We start from the raw sequence: 18,750 nt of genomic DNA, 5'->3' as shown, positions 1-18,750 counted from the left end.
TGACATGTATGGGCAATCTATTCCAGAGTCTGGGGAGTCTCTGGGTCAGGAACCTATCCCTCCAGCATGTTTTGTTTTATTGTGATGACAAGGTTTAGATCCCTGGAACGTGTGGCTCTGAGTGATTGGGATTTCTTTAAGTGTAGCATGTCCAACAGCTCTGGGTTTGACATGGCCTTGTATGTTAAGCAGAGATCACCTCTGAGTAGATGATATGCGACAGAATATAGCTGGAGTTTTTTAAGGCGGTCAGCATAGGGCATCTGCTTTAGGCCTGTGATTCTTTTAGTGAGGTATTTCTGTGGCCTTTCCAGTTGTTGCAGATGTCTTGAGAGGTACATACCAAACGGGGCATTGTATTCTATAATGGGTCTAATGAGGGATGAGTACAGTGGGACAATGACCTCCATTTTTCTGGATGAAAAGCCCTTAGTGATGAGGTGTGCCACATAGAAGGATTTCCTGACTGTTGTGGCGATGTGGTTATCGAAGGTGAGACCGCTGTCCACCTGTGTCCCTAAGTCTCTTATCACACTTTCGGTGTATAGTGTACTGCCACCTATATGGCAATTCACGGATACATGTTTTTTCCCAAAGAGGATAACTATACATTTCTTGGCATTGAGCTTGAGCCCATGGCTCTGGCACCAAGCATCTGTTTCTGTAAGGCCCTTTTGTAGAGTATCCACATCATTTGGGGATTCAATAATGGCTCCCAGTTTGCAGTCATCTTCGAACTTTGTTAGCCAGAGTCCCTTAGTGTTGGCCTGTACTTCAGAGAAGTAGATGCCAAACAAGAGCGGTCCCAAGACTGAACCCTGAGGTACTCCACTTGTCACTTGTCTGGAGCTGGATTTGGAGTTGGCTACTTTTACAGTGTGGGTTCTTTCAGTAAGCCAGTTAGCAACCCATTGGGTGACGTAGGGATTAATGCCCAGTTTAGTAAGTTTATCTATGATTCCAGAGCGAGGGATGGTGTCAAAGGCCTTGGCAAGGTCTAGATAGGCTTTGTGGACCACCTTACCCTTGTCCATGGCTCTGGAGACTGATTCAAAGAAGTCAATCAGGTTCAGGAGACAAGATCGGCCATTCACGAACCCAAACTGGGTGGGGTCCAGTGTTTGAAGGTTGCCAATGTCTTTGTTTATAAGTTCCATGATAATACGCTCCATGGCCTTGCAGATCAGGCTTGTCAGACTGATGGGACGGTAGTTTCCGGGATCCAAGGTGGATCCCCCCTTGTGGAGTGGGATAACTGTAGCTGTGCGCCACTCAGTGGGCACGAATCCTGAGGTGAGGCTATGATTAAACATGACACTTAGGTGAGGTGCCAGTTCATTTTTTAGTTCATGTAGTACACAGCCCGGGATGTCATCTGGTCCCATGGATGCTGTATTCTTAGCTTTGGAGAGTGCGTTTTTTACCTGTGTGGCCGTTATTACCGGAATTTGGCAGTCTTCCGGTATTGAGATGGGCCATTTAGGGGATGAGAGGGGGGTGAAGGTGGTACTGAATCGATCTGCCAGGATATTGGCAATATCCTTGGGATCAGTATATTTAATGCCATTCTGTTTTAGCTCACAAGCAGATCTGAGCATTGCCATTTAGATTCTTGACATAGTTATAGAATGCCTTGTGGTTGTCTTTGGAATCATTGGCAATTTTATTTCGTAACTAGCTTTGAAGGATTTTATGAGGGATCTCAGTTTCTTACTGAGGCTTGTAAGGGAGTTTTTTGCATCCTGGGATTTTCCTCTTTTCTGCAACTGTTTCTTCCTTTTGTTGTAAAGTTTGTTTATGGCAGGGGACCACCAGATTGGCTTCCTTTTTTTGGATGAGAGCACCTTGGTTCTATTTGGGATGGCACAATTCATGCATGAGTGGATGTGCTCGTACAGTACCTTAGTGTAAGATTCAGCAGTTGAACTTTCAGTTCCCGTCTGCATGGGTGTCATGAAGTTTGTCACTTCTGATTTGAGTAGTATGAAGTTAGCTTTGGAGAAGTTTTTTATGGAGGTTTCCTTACTGGGGAGTGGGGGTGGGATCTGGATATTAAGGGTGATTAGCTTATGGTCAGACCTGAATAATGAGGGGGTGACCATACGTGTGGAGCATCGATTTCCCATGTTGGTAATGACCAGGTCTAGAATATTGGACCCCCTGGTGGGACTATGGATTAGTTGATCCAGGGCGTTGGAATTTATGAATTCCAAGAACCATTGGGCAAAGGTGTTGGTACAGGAGTAGTTTAACCAGTTAATGACAGGGTAGTTAAAATCACCCAGTATTAGGGTGTTTGGTTCTATCTTAATATTTTCCAGTATGTTTAGAAAGGTGTAGTGAGAATCCTGGGGTATGGTGGGGGATCTGTAGCAAGCTACAATTTGGATTGCAGTCTTACCTAGTGTTAGTTGCACCTGGAGAATTTCAGACGCATTGTGTTGGGCAACTAGCCTGGTGGTGTGAATATCCTTGGTGAATATTGACACTCCTCCACCTTTAGTGTTTCGGTCCTGGTTTGGTGGCCGAAAAGTGTGGTAAGAGTTGTAGCCTGGTATTGCAGGGGTGCTCTCTGGAGCCTTGAACCAGGTAGCCAATTATCCCTTGTGAGATTCAAACCCTGCACCTTGTGGGTGTAATGCAAACACCTTAACCATTAGACCATCCCCCCAACCACCTCCTTATCAATATCCATCAAGGCAATACCCTCCATCCCATCCTTTAAAATCATTCTGAAAGACTTCCTAGCCAAAAGCTGTTTCTGTTCTTGCTCAACACCAGGATAAACTATACCTAAATGTGACCAAATACCTCTCCATACCTTACATCTCTTTACTCTCACTTCTTCATTCTCTTCCATATTTCTATCAATTTCCCTCTCTTGGCTTTCTCTCTAAATATAGCATAAGCCTGCTTTTCTCTCACTTTGTATTGCAATTCCTGTTTGTATTATACTAACTTACCTTTAATTTCTCTATAAACAGGCTAAAATTTCTATATTAAATCATTGTCATATAACTTGTATCTATTCTTAACAACTATTTTCATATTATGTCTAATTTGGTATAATTATTTAAACTTTGTTTTGTATAATTTTTGGACTGTAAAATTATTATTCTTAGTATGTTTTGCAGTACTTTGGAGCTTTTCACATTGGCCCTTCAATGAAAATGACCTCCTACACAGTTGGACTTCCCATAATCAAATGTCAGTAAATAAGAAATAAATAAATTGAACAACTTATCTAGTTTTAATAAATGATGGACTTTCCCTTGTAACAACTGCAATTATTGTAGATATATATCTTTAGAACAGGTGTGTTTAAACATCAGATTACAAACAGATATTATGTGTCCACCATTTTAACACCAAATATTTAGTTTATTCTTAAACTTGTCAAGCTTTTTTATGCTGAATGACATAGAAAATTAAACAATATGCAGAAGCATAAGCAAGCATAATAAATAAGAAATACCCAACAAACAACTGGACCCAGAAAAAGCAGAATAATCCAGTATAGTTGAATTTCCGGCATTTATTGAAAATACACGAGCGCTTTCACAGTTAGAATGCTTCTACAGATGTAATCCAACAAACAAATGAAACTCATTAAATACTCTAACCCTTACATAACTAGTCACATAACCAGTTTAAAAGAACAATCCTTAAACAAATACATACATAAAATTGTATCTATATAACAAATCCAAACGTACCTAAAACATTTAAGATTATACATGTAAAACCTTCTCACAGTGCTATCTAAAAAATATGAATAAGAACAATTTTATTCATTTTAAAACATTTTATACAGTAAACATGTTGTTCACCTACATAAGGGTCCAGCTTTTAACTTCGGTCTAATAGGAATCCTATCATTTTAAACCATGGCCGTAGTCACCCCTGAGCCTAATGATCCATTTTGCTTCCAGTTGCTCTGTCAAGTTTCTTATATCTCCCCCTCTAATATTTTCAAATATTCTACGTATGGCCATGAACTTAAAACTATGCATGTTATCAGTTCCATGAACATGTTTAGATAGGGCACTAACACTGCTCCATTTACTAATATGGTAATTGTGTTCATTCATTCTATCCTTTAGAGCTCTATCTGTTTTTCCCACATAAAATTTATAACATAATGTACAATATGCTAAATAAACAATATGGACAGAATCACATGTGGCATAAACATTAAATGTATAGGCTCTGCCTTGATCTGGATGTAGGAAAGTACCAGTACTATCTATAAGCTTACAAGTTATGCATCGGCCACATGGTATGGTACCCATCGTGCTACAATTGCCATTCTTATTCTTAGGGTAGCAAAGTTGCCACTTCAAAGACTTAATGTTTTTATAAAGAAACCCAGGTTTAGAATCTACTATTTCCTTAATTTCTTCATCAGTGGTTAATATATTCTAGTGCTTTCTAATAACCTCCATATACATTCTCACATCATTCGAATAAATCATAGGAACTTTTAACTTCCTCACCCTCAAAGCCATATTATCTTTGACATTATTAATGTGTCTCTCTGAAAAATATGGTTTGCCATTACTGGTCCTTAGACTCCTAACTTCTTCAATATTTCTATTAACTTCATTCTCACCATAACCCCTGTTAGAGAAAGCCCTCACTAAATTTTCAGTTCAGAGCACTTATCCCTGTTACATTGACCAGAAGATTTTTACGGTGGTCTGCTGAAGCTGCGGACAAACCTCATTTATTATCAGATATAAAGTAGAAATCTAAAACAAGAACCATCCATAAGACGTATACTATGAGTCATTCAACCATTACTTCATATTTTAATGAAGTAAAAGCATTACAAATTACTTATTCTGTTTTAATCAAACATTTTGAGACATAATTTAAGGGTTTGCACAGTCTATTATTTTATTTAGTGACATACCAAGGCAGCCTGTTAAAAAGCAAGAAATAAGCATTTACCAGTGCCAGATTTCAACTTGCTTTGGTAATTGACTAAAAAATATGACAATGAGAAGAAAGAGAGACTGAAACATATTAGTAACACACAGCAGGCTGTGTATTATGTAAAAAATTACATGAAGTAGTAACACTTTGTCTTGTACATGGATTATATAAACTTTACTGACCAAAGGTATGATGGGATGATATGTACAGCATTGCACCCATTTTAAACAGAGGTGGTCAAATCTTTCTGGATCAAAGGACACATTTTTGTCTTTCACTAAGCCAGTGAGTGTCAATTTATATTTGTACAAGTCATAAATCAAGGACCATGTAAAGTGTATATGATGGCTTCTTGCCTTCAGTGGTGTGTCACATATTGCCACCATGATGTAATGGGAGGTTTGTTTATTAAAGAAAACTCAAGTACAAAATGTACAATAAGAACAAATAAATGTAAAGAACAAAATTGTTACAAAACCATACAGTAAATACACAGCAATGTCTAAATAATGCTTTACTTCAATAATAAAACAATAACTGTAGTTATGTCTAAATAATGCTTTACTTAAACAGCAATACAGTAACACATAAAAATAGAATAGTATCTAATATTAGCAACTACATGAAAATAAACCCAAAAGGCATGCAAAGGGTCTATTTTTAAAGTAGGACCAACTGCCTACTCAATGCTAAAGAGACTGAATCACAATTCCCAGGGAGGAGCATCTTGAAACAGAGAGCTTGAGTACGCAAACACCTGATACACTGGTAAATGAGATTTTATAATTTACAAACAATACAGTTAGCAAAATAATTAAAAACATTTTTGCATGGATCCAGTTCCCCTGCCCCACACCACCTTATCATATTAAGCACGCTCCAGGATTACTGCCCATGAAGAAAAAGTGATCAATAACTTACAGAAAAACCTCTCATTATTTGTCGGTAAAAGTGCAAGCTTGCATGTTACAGCATATCATACACTTTAAGCAACAAGACATCAGTTATATAAAAAGTGAACAACAAAACGTGAGAAGTTGCTCCCTCAAACAGTAATGGGTAAGTAACTGTGATATGAGCAATCTCATATCAAGCATCTGCATTAATGCCCTTAAATTGAAACAGAGGATCAGATGCTGTAATCTGAACAGGGAGTAATTTCCATATTTTGGGGCCCAGTAGGAGAAAGCATCAGTGAAAGTTTCCAAATTGTGTTGTGGTGTTGTGATAAAGTTAAACTGCAAAATGAGCAGAAGAATGTTTATCTTCAACAACAAATTTAGAGCGGGATGACAGTTTGACAGAGATGGAAGATCAAGGTAGAAAGAAGAGGTAGTTTTTGCTATTATGGAGGTTTGAAGTAGATTTAATTTTAGTAAGGTGGCACAATGTTGCTCCATCCTGAAGGTCGGAATAATAAACTGACCATTTTTGTTTATTGCCATTTGTAACCAGTTATCTAGAGTTGTAATTTGTTGACTATATTCCAGATGAGGTGGCAGCCCACTTTGCTGTACAATTTTATGATAGGGTCCTTGAAGGTGTTTCGACTTCCCTATTATTTTATCATTTAATAATAAGAAATATATTGGTTTCTAACCAGTACCTAAAATATTTGAACTGACCAATGGTATCTAAGGTCCTTCCTTGAAATGGAGCTATGGTTTAAGATTTACTAATATTAGAGAAGCATTTGGGAGTACCAAACATCATGTCCTCAGTTTTCATAAAATTTAATTTGAGGCTTAGGGAGTTAAGCCAGCTAACAATTTTCATCAGAGTTCATAGCTTCATAATTTTGTAGGTGTGTACTAAGCTAATAACCAGTAGTGCCCTTAAAAGCCTAGCAGTGCAACCCAAATGTGACCTACAAATTTGATTTATATTTGATTTACAGGAGGTGCTTTACTGACTGCCTCAGTCCATCAGAGACATAGGAGCCAGACCAGGGGTGAATTTCCAATTACCCATTCATTGGTCCAAGTTGCACTTAAAGGTTCACTATTAAATCAGTGAATGCTTGAAATAGTGAACACTGTTTAATCGAACCTTTTTAATCAAAATGGCGAAATCCCGAATGCATGGAACAGCGATTTTTTTCCCAGGGGAAAAAATCACTGGGCTGTTTTCGGGACTTTGCCATTTCCTCTACTGTGGTGCAATCTTGGAGTTGGTATATTTAAGTGGGGTTGGGGGCACAGTTCCCCACATTGGGGGGTGTGGGGGCAAATCCTCTCACTTTATTTTTTGTTTGGGTTTTCTTTTTTTTTTTACAGACCAGCAATTTTTTTCCCTAGGAAAAAAAAAAAAAAATCACTGTTCCATGTGTTCGGCATTTTGCCGTTTTGATGTTTTAGTGTCGATTATACAGCATTCACTATTTTAAGCATTCGCTGTTATAATATAGACCTGCACTTAAATAGGGATAGGGTGGAACTCTGCTTCACATGGATGGGGAACCTGTTCCAGAGAATGGAAATTCTCTGAGAAATATACTTGTCTCTCCAGTATGTCCTATTTATGTTGCAAGCAAAATTTAGGTATTTTAATCTAGTAGTTCTGATGCTCTTTGTTTTGTGAATGTGCAAAAGATTAATTAAAATAGGATCCAGAGATGCCTTTTATGCCAGACAAAAATCACCTCTCAGAACTCTGTATGATACCAAATAAAGAGACAGGGCTTTGAGGTGATCAGCATAGGACATTGGGCTTACTCCTTGTATTTGTTTGGTAAGGAATTTTGTGGGCTTTCCAGTTGCTGCATGTGTTTGGTCAGGTACATACTGAAGGGGGCATTATACTCTGTGATGGGACTGATGAGGGTTGAGTACAGTGGTATGATGACCTCTCTGGAACTAGATGACATGCCCTTGCTTATAAGTTGAGCAAAATGAAGGATTTTCTTACTACCTTGGACACATGTTGGTCAAAGGCTAGGTTACTCTCTACATGAGTTCCCAGATCTCTGACTAGTGAATCAACTTTTAAGGGTCTTTTATTGATGACGTAGTTACTCTAGATGGCAGACTTCCCAAAAGGTAGTATGAGGCATTTCTTGGTACTGAGTTTTAAGTCATGGCGTAGGCACAAAGTGTTTGTCTGTATTAGACCTTCCTGAAGGGTGTCCTCATCTTGGGGGGAAATTCAGTGACTGCTCCCAGTTTGCAACCATTTGCAAACTTGGTTAGCCAGAGGCCTTTGACATCGGTTTTGACATCCAAGAAGTAGATGCCAAGAAGGAATGAGCTTATCACAGTGTCCTGAGGGACTCCATTGGTAACCAGTCTCTTTGTGGAGGTGGCCTCTCCAATTCTAACCTCCTGGGTCCTATCAGGGAGACAGCTAGCTATCCAGCATGTTATAGAGGGGTTTATACCTAGTTCTGTAAGTTTGTTGACAATGCCCAAATGGGGTGTTGTATTGAATATCTTAACCAGATCTAGATAGGCAGTATGCAGTTTTTTTTCCCTCATCCATTGCATTAGTGATCTTTTTAAAGAAGTCCACCAGATTCAGTAATCATGACCTTCCTTTGAGAAAACCAAACTGGGATGAATCCAGTGTCTGGAGGTCTCCTATATCATTGTTGATAATTCACATGATAATTCTTTTCATTGCAAATAAGACTAGTCAGACCAATGGGTCTGAAGTTTCTAGGATCTGTTGAAGGTTCTCCCTTATGAAGGAGGATGACCAACACAGTCCTCCATTCACATGGCACAAAGCCTCTGTTAATACTATAGTTAAATAATTACTCCAGAGGTCCTGATACTTTTCAGAGGACTCCTGGGATGTTATCAGGGCCCATTGAGGCCATGTTTTTGGTTTTAGAGAGTGCAAAAAGTACATGCTCCCTACTTATAGTTGGAGGGTTATGTTTGAGGGTATTATTGAGAGGGATGGTTGGGGTTGAGAGGAGGGAAAATTGGAACTGAATTTGTCCACTAACAGGTTTGCTATATCACCCGGCTCAGTGAATGTGGCACCATTAACCACTAGTTCAGCATATTATTGTGTGCTGCTGTTGAGGTTTCTAACATAGCTGTAAAAGGCCTTATGGCTATCCTTCACCTTGGAAGATATGTTAACCTCAAAGATGGCTTTGCTAAACCTAATTAGCTCTATTAGGTGTCTATTTACTTTGATGAGAAACTTTTTATCTTTACAGGAATTACCCTTCCTCATTTTTCCATAACTTTTTTAGTTTTGTTGTATATCATATTTAATTTGGGTTGTCACCAGGATGGTTTGGTCTTGGGTCTAGTTCTGGGCTTACTTTGGTTTTAATGGAATTATAGAGTTGATTTTGATTTCAGAGACAGCTTTATTGTCAGACCTTACCAGTGGAGGTCAAGACATTGGTGGTGGTGGTGGTGGGGTTCAGCATTCTATTATATTTGTGAACATGAGGTCCAGTATTTTGGAACCTCTAGTGGGCATATTCACCGTTTGGTCAAAGGTGCTTGTATTTACGAAGTCCAGGAATCTCTGTGCCTATAGATGTGAGGCTGTGTAAGATTCCTAATCTATAGAGGGGTAATTAAAGTCTCCCAGGATTGAGGTGTTAGGTTGGATGGTAAGTTTTTCCAGTAGATCCAGGTATGCATTTTGAGCTTCTTGTGACATGGAGGGTGACTTATAGCTGGCTATGAGATGTATATGGGATTTTGTCAATGGTGATCTGCATGTGGAGGAACTCCAGTATGTCATCCTGTCTAATGACCCTAGAAGTATGTTTGTTACTGATATATATTGAGACACCTCCACCTTTAGCTCTTGTCTCTGCAGCTACTGGTTTAAAAGCATGAATGGCACAGAAATCTGGCTGCTGGGGTACTCTCTGCTACTTTAAACCATGTCTTGGTAACTGCATAGATATCTCCATTCTTGAGTGTGAGGAGGACTTGGAGGGAGTGTAGTTTTTATTTAGGCACCTGGCATTGAGCAGTAATATATTCAGGTTCTGCTGAGTTGATTTTGCTATGTTGGTAGGTTTGTCAAATTGGCATTGCTTAAAAAAGACACTATGGGTCCAGACAAAGCCTCAGCCAGTATTCAAAAGCCTTGAGGGGAAAGGTGCAGACCATCCTTGGCAAAGCAACACAGCCTGTTGACCATGTCCTCCCAAGCTGACAAACACAGGACCCCCTTAGAATGACACCAGAAGGACAGACAGTTGTTGAAATCAATCATTTTTGCTCATATTGTGGCATCATCCTCAGTGATGGTAATGTGCTGCTCAATGCTAGTCTCATACCAGCCTGAGACACATACTCTGAGAGCTCCATAATGTCTCTATTCATAAAGTCCAGGGGGGGTACTTCTCGTGTCATTTACACCTACATTGACTATGATGGAAGGAGTAGTAGACAGGTCCTTGGTAATTCTGCCAGGAGATGTGTTTGTGATTCCAGTTACCATGGCATTATTTAGCATATAGCAAGGATTTCTGGGAAGGACATCACAAAAGCATTTGTGAATGTGGTGAACAGAAGTAACTGCAGTACACCAATACCTGCTTGCACAGTGTGAGAGTGAATCTCTAATAGTAAATAGTAAAGGAGTGGTTTGAAAAGTAGTTTTAAACTACTGGAGATATGAAAGGGTGAGAATATACCGCTGCAATTCCAAGATGACCTTAGTATTATTAACAGTTATGAAGACCTTAATGAAATCAATAAAATGGCTCTGGTTAACTTTCCCCCATCCAAGGTTAAAAGGATGTTATTTAATGGAAGCTAAAGCTGCTGTTGCATACTATGACCTTTTCCAAAGTCATGCTGAGTTTGATAGAGTCTACAGTTACCGAGGGAAATGACTAACTGTGAGAAAAACAGACTTGTGCAAAACCTTAGACTGGAGACATACAAGAGAAATGAGCCAGTATGTACTTGATTTATCTGAGGGACTTTGCTTAGAAAATAAAATTATGATAGCAGTTTCCCAAAGATCAAGAAAAGAAGCTTGGGTTAATGACATGTTAATGTTTTTCTTTCGGCTTTTCCTGGTTAGGGGTCGCCACAGCGGAACTCCGGTCCACTAATGATTCGCAGTCGATTTTTACGGTACCGAGGTGCCAGCCCGACGCCCACCCTTCAATGAAGGCATGGTCATTCATGCATGTATTTCGAATGCCACTCGGCCATGGGGAGGACATGCAGACTCCACAGAAGGCGCTCCAGCCGAGAATCGAATGGGAGAACCTTTTGCTGTGAGGAGACAACGCTACCGCTGCATCACCATGGCTTATGTTAATGACATGTTAATGCTATGCAGAAAAAAAGTGTGGTAATAAAAGTGTGGTATGTGTTTAAGATTTCTACAGTAAGGCCATCAAATGCAGCAGACCCATGCCTTGGCATTCTTTTTAACCAGTAATTTACATATTAATGTTTAACTGATGGAACAGAAAGGCTAGGAAGACTACATATTATGAGTTGATTTTGTTAGAGTACAATCTGTTGCTTCTTAAAAAAAATCTAGAAAAAAATCAACAATAAAACTTTTTGTGTCTGTTATATAACATAAAAAATCTGGGAAAAACTATCAGCAATAAAGCCTGTGTCTGCTATATAAGATAAAGGCCCTCCTGGTCAGTACATAGCTGGTTTGTTGAGTTGAGCATGCCAGCCAAGTTATTTGATCTCATTCAAAAACATTTTTAGTTGCCTAAAAGTCTTATTTGCCTTTTATTCGTATAGAATTTGTTGAATTTTTTTTTAAAATGAATATTTTCTTCTATTTCTAGCAACACATAAATGAATCCAGCTAGAGTAAGAGTTTAGTACATCGAAGGTATGCTGAGAAAAAGATTTTGCAATCATCGTGCTTCTTGCTTACTATCAATTGGAGGGTATTTCTCTTGAAGAAGCAAGAAAATATTAAGTGTGAAGTACTCCAAGGCAACACTGCAGTTCCTTTAAAAGTCATTCAAGGCAATTCTATACTGGTCAAATCATAAAGCAATAATAGCTCACATTTCTGTTTAAGGTCTACACAGGTGCTAGATTTGCAGGTGTTTTTTTAGCAGAAGAGTACGCTAATATGGTGCAGTGATCACTAAATTGCTTGTGTGGGAGCTAAGAGCACATACCAAAGATGTTGATTACATATCTGGCAATGTAGTCAGTAACTACATCTCAACTGTCCCTGATTTTGACTCAAATTTTAGCACTGTCTCTCTTAATCCCTCCTAAAACTGGTGACATTTGAAGAATATGTGGTGAATTATATTTAATAAATAATGACAATAATTAGTTACAGACTATTTTATTTCAAAAATTGTTTATTAATTCACATTCTCTTGTTCTGGCAATGTCTCAACTTAATAGAACTAATATTTTAAAACTGTCCCTGGTTGTCCCTGATTATTTTTAGATTTGTCCCTGATTCTGTTGGTATTTGTCCCTGATTGGTTGAGAGCTGGATGTGATTTGAAGAGTGTAGATTAGATCTGGCTAGTTCTGCTATTATATGAGCCAAAGACAGCTTGACTAGTCTATCTTCCAAAAGCATATGACACTGTTTGTTCCATTCTCATTAGAACAATTGATTCTGGGTGATAAATGTAAGGAGATGTTAATTCAAAAATGTTTTAATAACACAGCTGTAACAGATGGATTAGATGTAGGACAACAAGCAAATGTAATGATTAATTTAATTTGGTCACTAACATGACCAGTACAAACGAAATGGTGTGAGTCTAGGTCTTTAATGCCACTGCCACTGGAACAGAGTATAGCTGGGAATGATGTTGTAACTAGAAGGTGCATACCATTTCTAGATCCTGGTCTAAGGCTCTGGAATGGCTGGTGACATTTTTCAAGTGCTTTGGGTAATGTTTAGTTGTGGCTTAGAGGTGGCAATAAGGTCAGGGTTTCCTTTCTTGACGCCAACATTCCATTTGGCTGACCTTATCTCTAATGCCACCTGTACTGCAATAAATGATTAAAGCACTTTTTGCAGTCTGGTGGACAATAAAATACAGACCAGGGTTTTAGCACAAGTGCCAGTGATATCACAGTAAGCACCTTACACAGCATTTATGATCTCTCATCTTGTAAGCAGTAAAAATCAGTACAAATACCAAAAACAGGTGCATATTTTTTATTTTTCACAATAGTATGTCTATAAATAACAGACCCAATATATGCGCTGTGTGATAAAGGACAATGGAGCAGGTTTAGTTAAAACTTAGATGCTGATAAATATTTTTTCTTCATTAATAAACAATAGTAACTCTATCCAGAGAAAAGATTTTAAAAACTGAATAGCTATGCCACAAACCTAATGTACAGATATTTAGTCATATAAATGGCGATGATATACTTTGCTATCAGCAGATTCCTTTAGCATCATTTTTGCATTATATTCAGTTATTGACACCATTTACAGTAATATGAATGAAAGACTTTTAACTGCTTGTCTCTTCATAGATATGACCAGGGCATTTGAAAATGTTAATCATACTCACCTATTCAACAAACTTGCAAATTTACTTCTGGCGATAACACACTTCAATGGTTTGTAAGCTTCCTAAGATAGGTCTATACCTAAAACTCCTTTTCCAAGTGTAGGGTCTTTAATCTAGGAGTCTACCAAGGCTCAGTGCTAGGTCTGATACACTCCTCCCTGTTCATAAGTGAACTACCATATGATCAATATTCTCTTAATGTTGGTACGCATGCAGATCATCTCTTACTTTTTAAATCAAGCAAAACCAATAATGAACATGTTACTTAATCTGTAAACCAATTTCGCATCTCTATGCAACTGGACATATGCCTTTTAACTGTCTAGAAGTTTGCAGAATGCCCAAACTTTTGCCTCCTATTTTTGGCCTGTTCCTCATAAAATTTGTTTTTCTAGCAAATTATTAAGGATTGAAGTCACTAAATTATGACAGACATGTACGTTTCAAACTTCATTTAGTACATGCTAATGCAAAACCAATTTTTCTAGTAATTTTCAAAGTTTATAAAAGGAGTATTTAAAATCTAGAAAGAAAAAACGGAAACTTGAGGCATACAAAGATACTTTTTAAGTGCTTTTGTTCCTTTAATTACCAAAACTTCATCAGGAAATATTTAAAATCTGTCCCTGATTATTGGCCTTTGTCCCTCATTATTTCTGGCTTTTTAATGTCTCTGTTACTCTTTTTTTAAAAAAAACAAAACATCTTTATTAAATTATCATTTATGGCATAGGCAATGTCTTCACATTCTTCCTAAAGATATCTGGAATAGTATTCCCCTATATACAACTGAACACAACAATATCTAGGAACTGCCCTTGATCCCACCTTAACCTTTAGAATACACACAGACCAGATTATTAGTAACGTTTTATCTCAGCTGAAATAATGTTACAGAATTTCCCATCTCCTCTCACCAACATGCTGTAAGACATTGACATGAAATGCCTTCTTTCCTAAGTTAGAGTATGATCTGTCTCTATTAGCATTACATTTCCTGTAGCACACAGAAACTCCTGGTTGCAGAAAATTAAATATTTTCGTTTGTTCTAGTGCTGGTAAGCACACATACACATCATTGTGACCTAGTCAAATATGTCAACTGGCTGCCAGATGACCATTGAGTTATCTTTCTGCTAAGCACCCTGTTATTCAAAATAATAAAACTACAATATTGCGCTCCTTTAAAAGTAAAACTGTCTCTTAGAGAACATAAATATTAACTCAGGAATAGCGAAGAGGCTATTATTACCTTGGTCAGACCTCACTTCCAAACAGCAATAGGTGAGAGAGACCTTACTATGTTGAGACCACCTACTTTACGTCCTCTACCAAATAAAGTGAAAAAACAGCAAATATTGAAATATTTTAAAGCCAGCTTGAAAGAATATTTCCTCAAAGAAACAATGTGTACATGCTTCTGTGATGACTGTAAAAAGAAATTGTATCATTAACCACTTATTGTTATCTTATATATCTGTACTGATAGTACAATAGATGTATTTTTGTACCTCAATATTACTCCTAGTAGGTCTGAAATTTTACTTCATCTGTTTCTTTTCTCTATCTGCAATGTATAAAATTCATTCCTATTGCTGTTGCATAAGTAATATCTGCTTGTATGCATTTTTATTTTTAAGTCACTTTAATACTAAATTGTTAATATTTTATACATTCTTGTTTTACTGTTGCTTTGTTTATACTGTGTTCATACTTTGTATGTTTTTTGTTTGCTCCTTGAGCCCAGGCTGTGGCTGAAAAAGGGTTCTGACCAGCCCAATTACCCAATTATCAAATAGCTATAAGTAAATATATAAAACAAATAAAATAGACAAACATTATCATATTGCATTCATTCATTAAGCTTTCTGTAGAGCTTTGGGGGATGGGGTGCAAAGCTCATCTGGTAAGCAGTTAGGGGTAAGCCCAAGAACTAATCCTAGTTGAGCTACCTGACCAGACCAATACAGTATGCATACATATCTTCGGATGTGGGAGGACACCAGAGACCATGGCTAAGGCCAAAACAAACAGAGGAAACCCATGCTGACTCCACACAGAAGGCACCTCAGCTAGGATCCAAACCAGAAACAGCAATGCAAACCACACACTACTGTGGTAATGCTTCATAAAATACTCTTCTGCATCTTGTGTTTTACATGATGGGCAATAACAAATCTGACAGATTTTTTAAAATATTGCCTGACATATTTCACTGCACTAGCAGTTGTTTTCTGCCGTGCATGCATTTGTATAAGCACTGTTTAAAATAGCTACACTGCATATTCTCTTAAATAGGTTCTTTCTGCTCACCAAAACTATTATTTCAAGTTGCTGAAAGTTATATATGGGGCTTTATAACAGCAGCCCCTGGAATGTATTTCTGCCTGCAAACATTCTGACTCATTCTGTTTTCCTGTTGCCCCCTTTCTGCCTAGTCTAAAAGGTAGTACCAGCTGCCACCATCCACTAATATCAGCTACTAAAAAGGCCCTTAACAAAGGGTGTCTAATTATTACTGCACAATATTATTATCCAAACAGTAAGTGTGACTGAACAGCAAGGCAACAGCACAGTTGAAAGGTTTAAAATATTTAATAATAAATAATAAAAACACAAGACAATACTTCTTACTACAGTGCTAGTCAAGAATTCAGAGATCACAGAGAAATAATTAAAATAATACAGTAGAAAAGTTCTGACATCAATACAGAAAAAAGACTAATCTAATCTTCCTATTTCCTAGCTATAGCAAACAGAAAACACAGTTCTAAAAGAAACTTACATATAGAGCATAGGCAGTGCTGGTGAGTTGGATGTTCTCAAGACAAATGCAAAATGCTCTTTGATTCTCTCTCTTTAAATTGATAACACAGTGCTGCTTCACATTACATCACATCACTCTTAACAATTTTCTGTTTTTTCAGGCTAACAGAAACTCAGAGGTTAATAGCCCTTTTGATCTTGCAGCTGGTCAGGAAGCCATATCAATAAAAGAAATTATACATGTAAATTCTAGCCATTAACTCTGGCCTCAAAACAAGAGGAAGAATTCCTTCATTTAGACATCTCGGCTCTGAGTTTTGACATCAAACAATTACACAGTGCTTGACTTATCAGCCTTCCTACAGCAGAGTGCACTGTTGTTACATTTTTGCAGTTCCACATTTAACAGCATTTTCTTCCATTTAAGAGAACAAGCCTGTGGCTTATATTAATATTTACAAATGACAGCATTATCTACAGAATTCTATCTGGCTAGGTTGGCAGCCTTCACCTATCTTCACACCATATATCACTAGAAGGAGCAAGTATCTACAGATAGCCCTGACTATTACAACTGAGTTTTGATGCCAAATATTTGATCTGCAAATTTAAAAACTGTAAATAGGTCCTGCAATGGGCCGTATAATTGAAATAATAACATTTATAAGCTTTTCATGAGACTTAGACTTTGTAAAGACTAGGAATCTTAGTTGTAAGAATGGATAGCATTGGGCTGTGTTAAATATATATTCTATATGAACATCTGGTTTCCATCACACAGGGCTAATAGTTTTAAAATGTTGACTGAATTATGATGAAAAGTGTGACTCTATGCTTAGTGACGTTTGGGTATAGCTTATGGAATGTATTAACAGAAACAAGATAGCAGCAAGTACAGAGAAATGTTTTGAACTACTAGACAGAGCCCTTTCACACAGTGGCTAAGATATCATTACAGAATGTCTGCAATATATTACTCAGTTTTAACAGCTTGTATACATTACAGAACTTGACCTAGTGCCATTTACTATGACTAGGATGAAGATGGGCAGGAATGCAGATAAAATGTTAGCAATGCCAGAACTCATAGCGTTTACTTGTTTTTATGTACACTGTGCTATGCAGCCTTAAGTAACACTTAAGTGGTACAGAGTAACAGCATGGGGACTGTAAAGCGGTCCTGGCATGAATACAGTTCTGAATCTTAATTCTGTCCTGTAAATGTATACAGGGTGTGTGTGTGATTTGCCACTGGCTCACCTTTATGATTACTGGAGCTGGTAGCTCATCCTCATCTTGCAGGTACTGGGCGACTTGCTGAAGTTTGTTGTAGCGGCGATGAGGATTGGTTAAGGTATGACTCCCACCACAGCTCCGAGCTGAATTCAGATAGCTATAGTCAGCCATTTCAGGTATTCTATCACTTAAGCTAAAAAAATAAAAAACAAGTAAGTATATTTTACTTAAAATCAGAATGTAAGTATTCATTCAACTGCAAAAATGTAATGATAGAAACACCAGAAACAGATCAGAAGAAAACAAAGAGACATTTATCATGCTCAGAAAGTTTGTTGAAGACAGTTATATTTAAAACATTTTGAGAAATGGCCTATCATCAAACTGAAGGTCATAGAATAATGTCAGATGTATCAGCTTATCTGCACCATAGTTTGTGGAGTGCTCTGATTATGTTCCAAAAATCAGCAAATGACATTTGTTATTAACACCTTTAACAAGTGTTATGCTCAAGTTTCATGCTGCAGCACACACAACAGCCACCACAGAGCAGTAATGGAAGCACTTTTACAGATCTGAAAGCTGTAACACATTTCCTGCTGCAAAACAGTACTATGGCAGAAGGCAGTTTCAAACAGTTTTTAAAGTCGTTACTTGATCAAGTCTCTTCTGCCCTCCATCTGGGTAGCAACACTATATGAGTTTCTGGTTTCAAAGATGTAAAACACTTTGCACTTCTACATATTTGAATCTGTATGTCGTAGTACATTAGGGCAACTAAAGCTGTATGCACTACAAAGAATTAGATCATGTTTCCAATTATAATTACTTGTTAATGTGCTCTTGAAATAAATTCAAGAGGTTTACCTTTCAAGCCTTGCTCTTAAGGTGAATTTATTGACTCCAGTTCTCAAACACATTAACAAATTGATTATGATCAATGACTCAATCATTATCCAACACATATTCACATAACAGTTGCTTATAGCAAATGGGGGAATGGAAGTGGACTCACAATGATACTCCATTTTAAAATGCTCAACCTGCACTGAACAAAATTCAGAGTCTTACAGATAGTGGACAAAGCAAAACAAAGACAACTGTGGGTAAATCCAGCATTACCCACACCCAGAAGTGGGTTATTGCTATTATACAATGACATTATTTAAGAAAAAAATTCTTACTTTTCTTAAATAATGGCATTGCATAATGCCTCCGTGCTGCCCTTCCGCAGCTGTTTGGTATTCTGCAGCAGTTCTGATATACTGTGCATGCTCTCCTTTCTGTTCAGATCTAACATGGTCAAGGAAACTAGCTCATGCTTGGGATCTGAGGAA

The 18,750-nt window shown here is 37.7% G+C and overlaps 1 protein-coding gene across 1 annotated transcript in view; it reads right to left on the bottom strand.

The window, feature by feature from the left end:
- Positions 1-18,750, bottom strand: part of LOC122799160 (uncharacterized protein C16orf96 homolog) — a 791,156-nt gene that overhangs the window by 143,073 nt on the left and 629,333 nt on the right. Inside the window, exon 13 of the mRNA XM_044068046.1 lies at positions 17,438-17,606. Coding sequence (XP_043923981.1) covers positions 17,438-17,606 — 169 coding nt within the window. The remainder of the gene's footprint in view (positions 1-17,437; positions 17,607-18,750) is intronic.

Source organism: Protopterus annectens, chromosome 4.part0 (genome assembly GCF_019279795.1).
Source record: "Protopterus annectens isolate FY-2018-M chromosome 4.part0, PAN1.0, whole genome shotgun sequence".
NCBI classification, from domain to species: domain Eukaryota; kingdom Metazoa; phylum Chordata; order Ceratodontiformes; family Protopteridae; genus Protopterus; species Protopterus annectens.
Note: the sequence above shows the minus strand (reverse complement) of the source record. Positions and strands in the feature narration are given on the sequence as shown.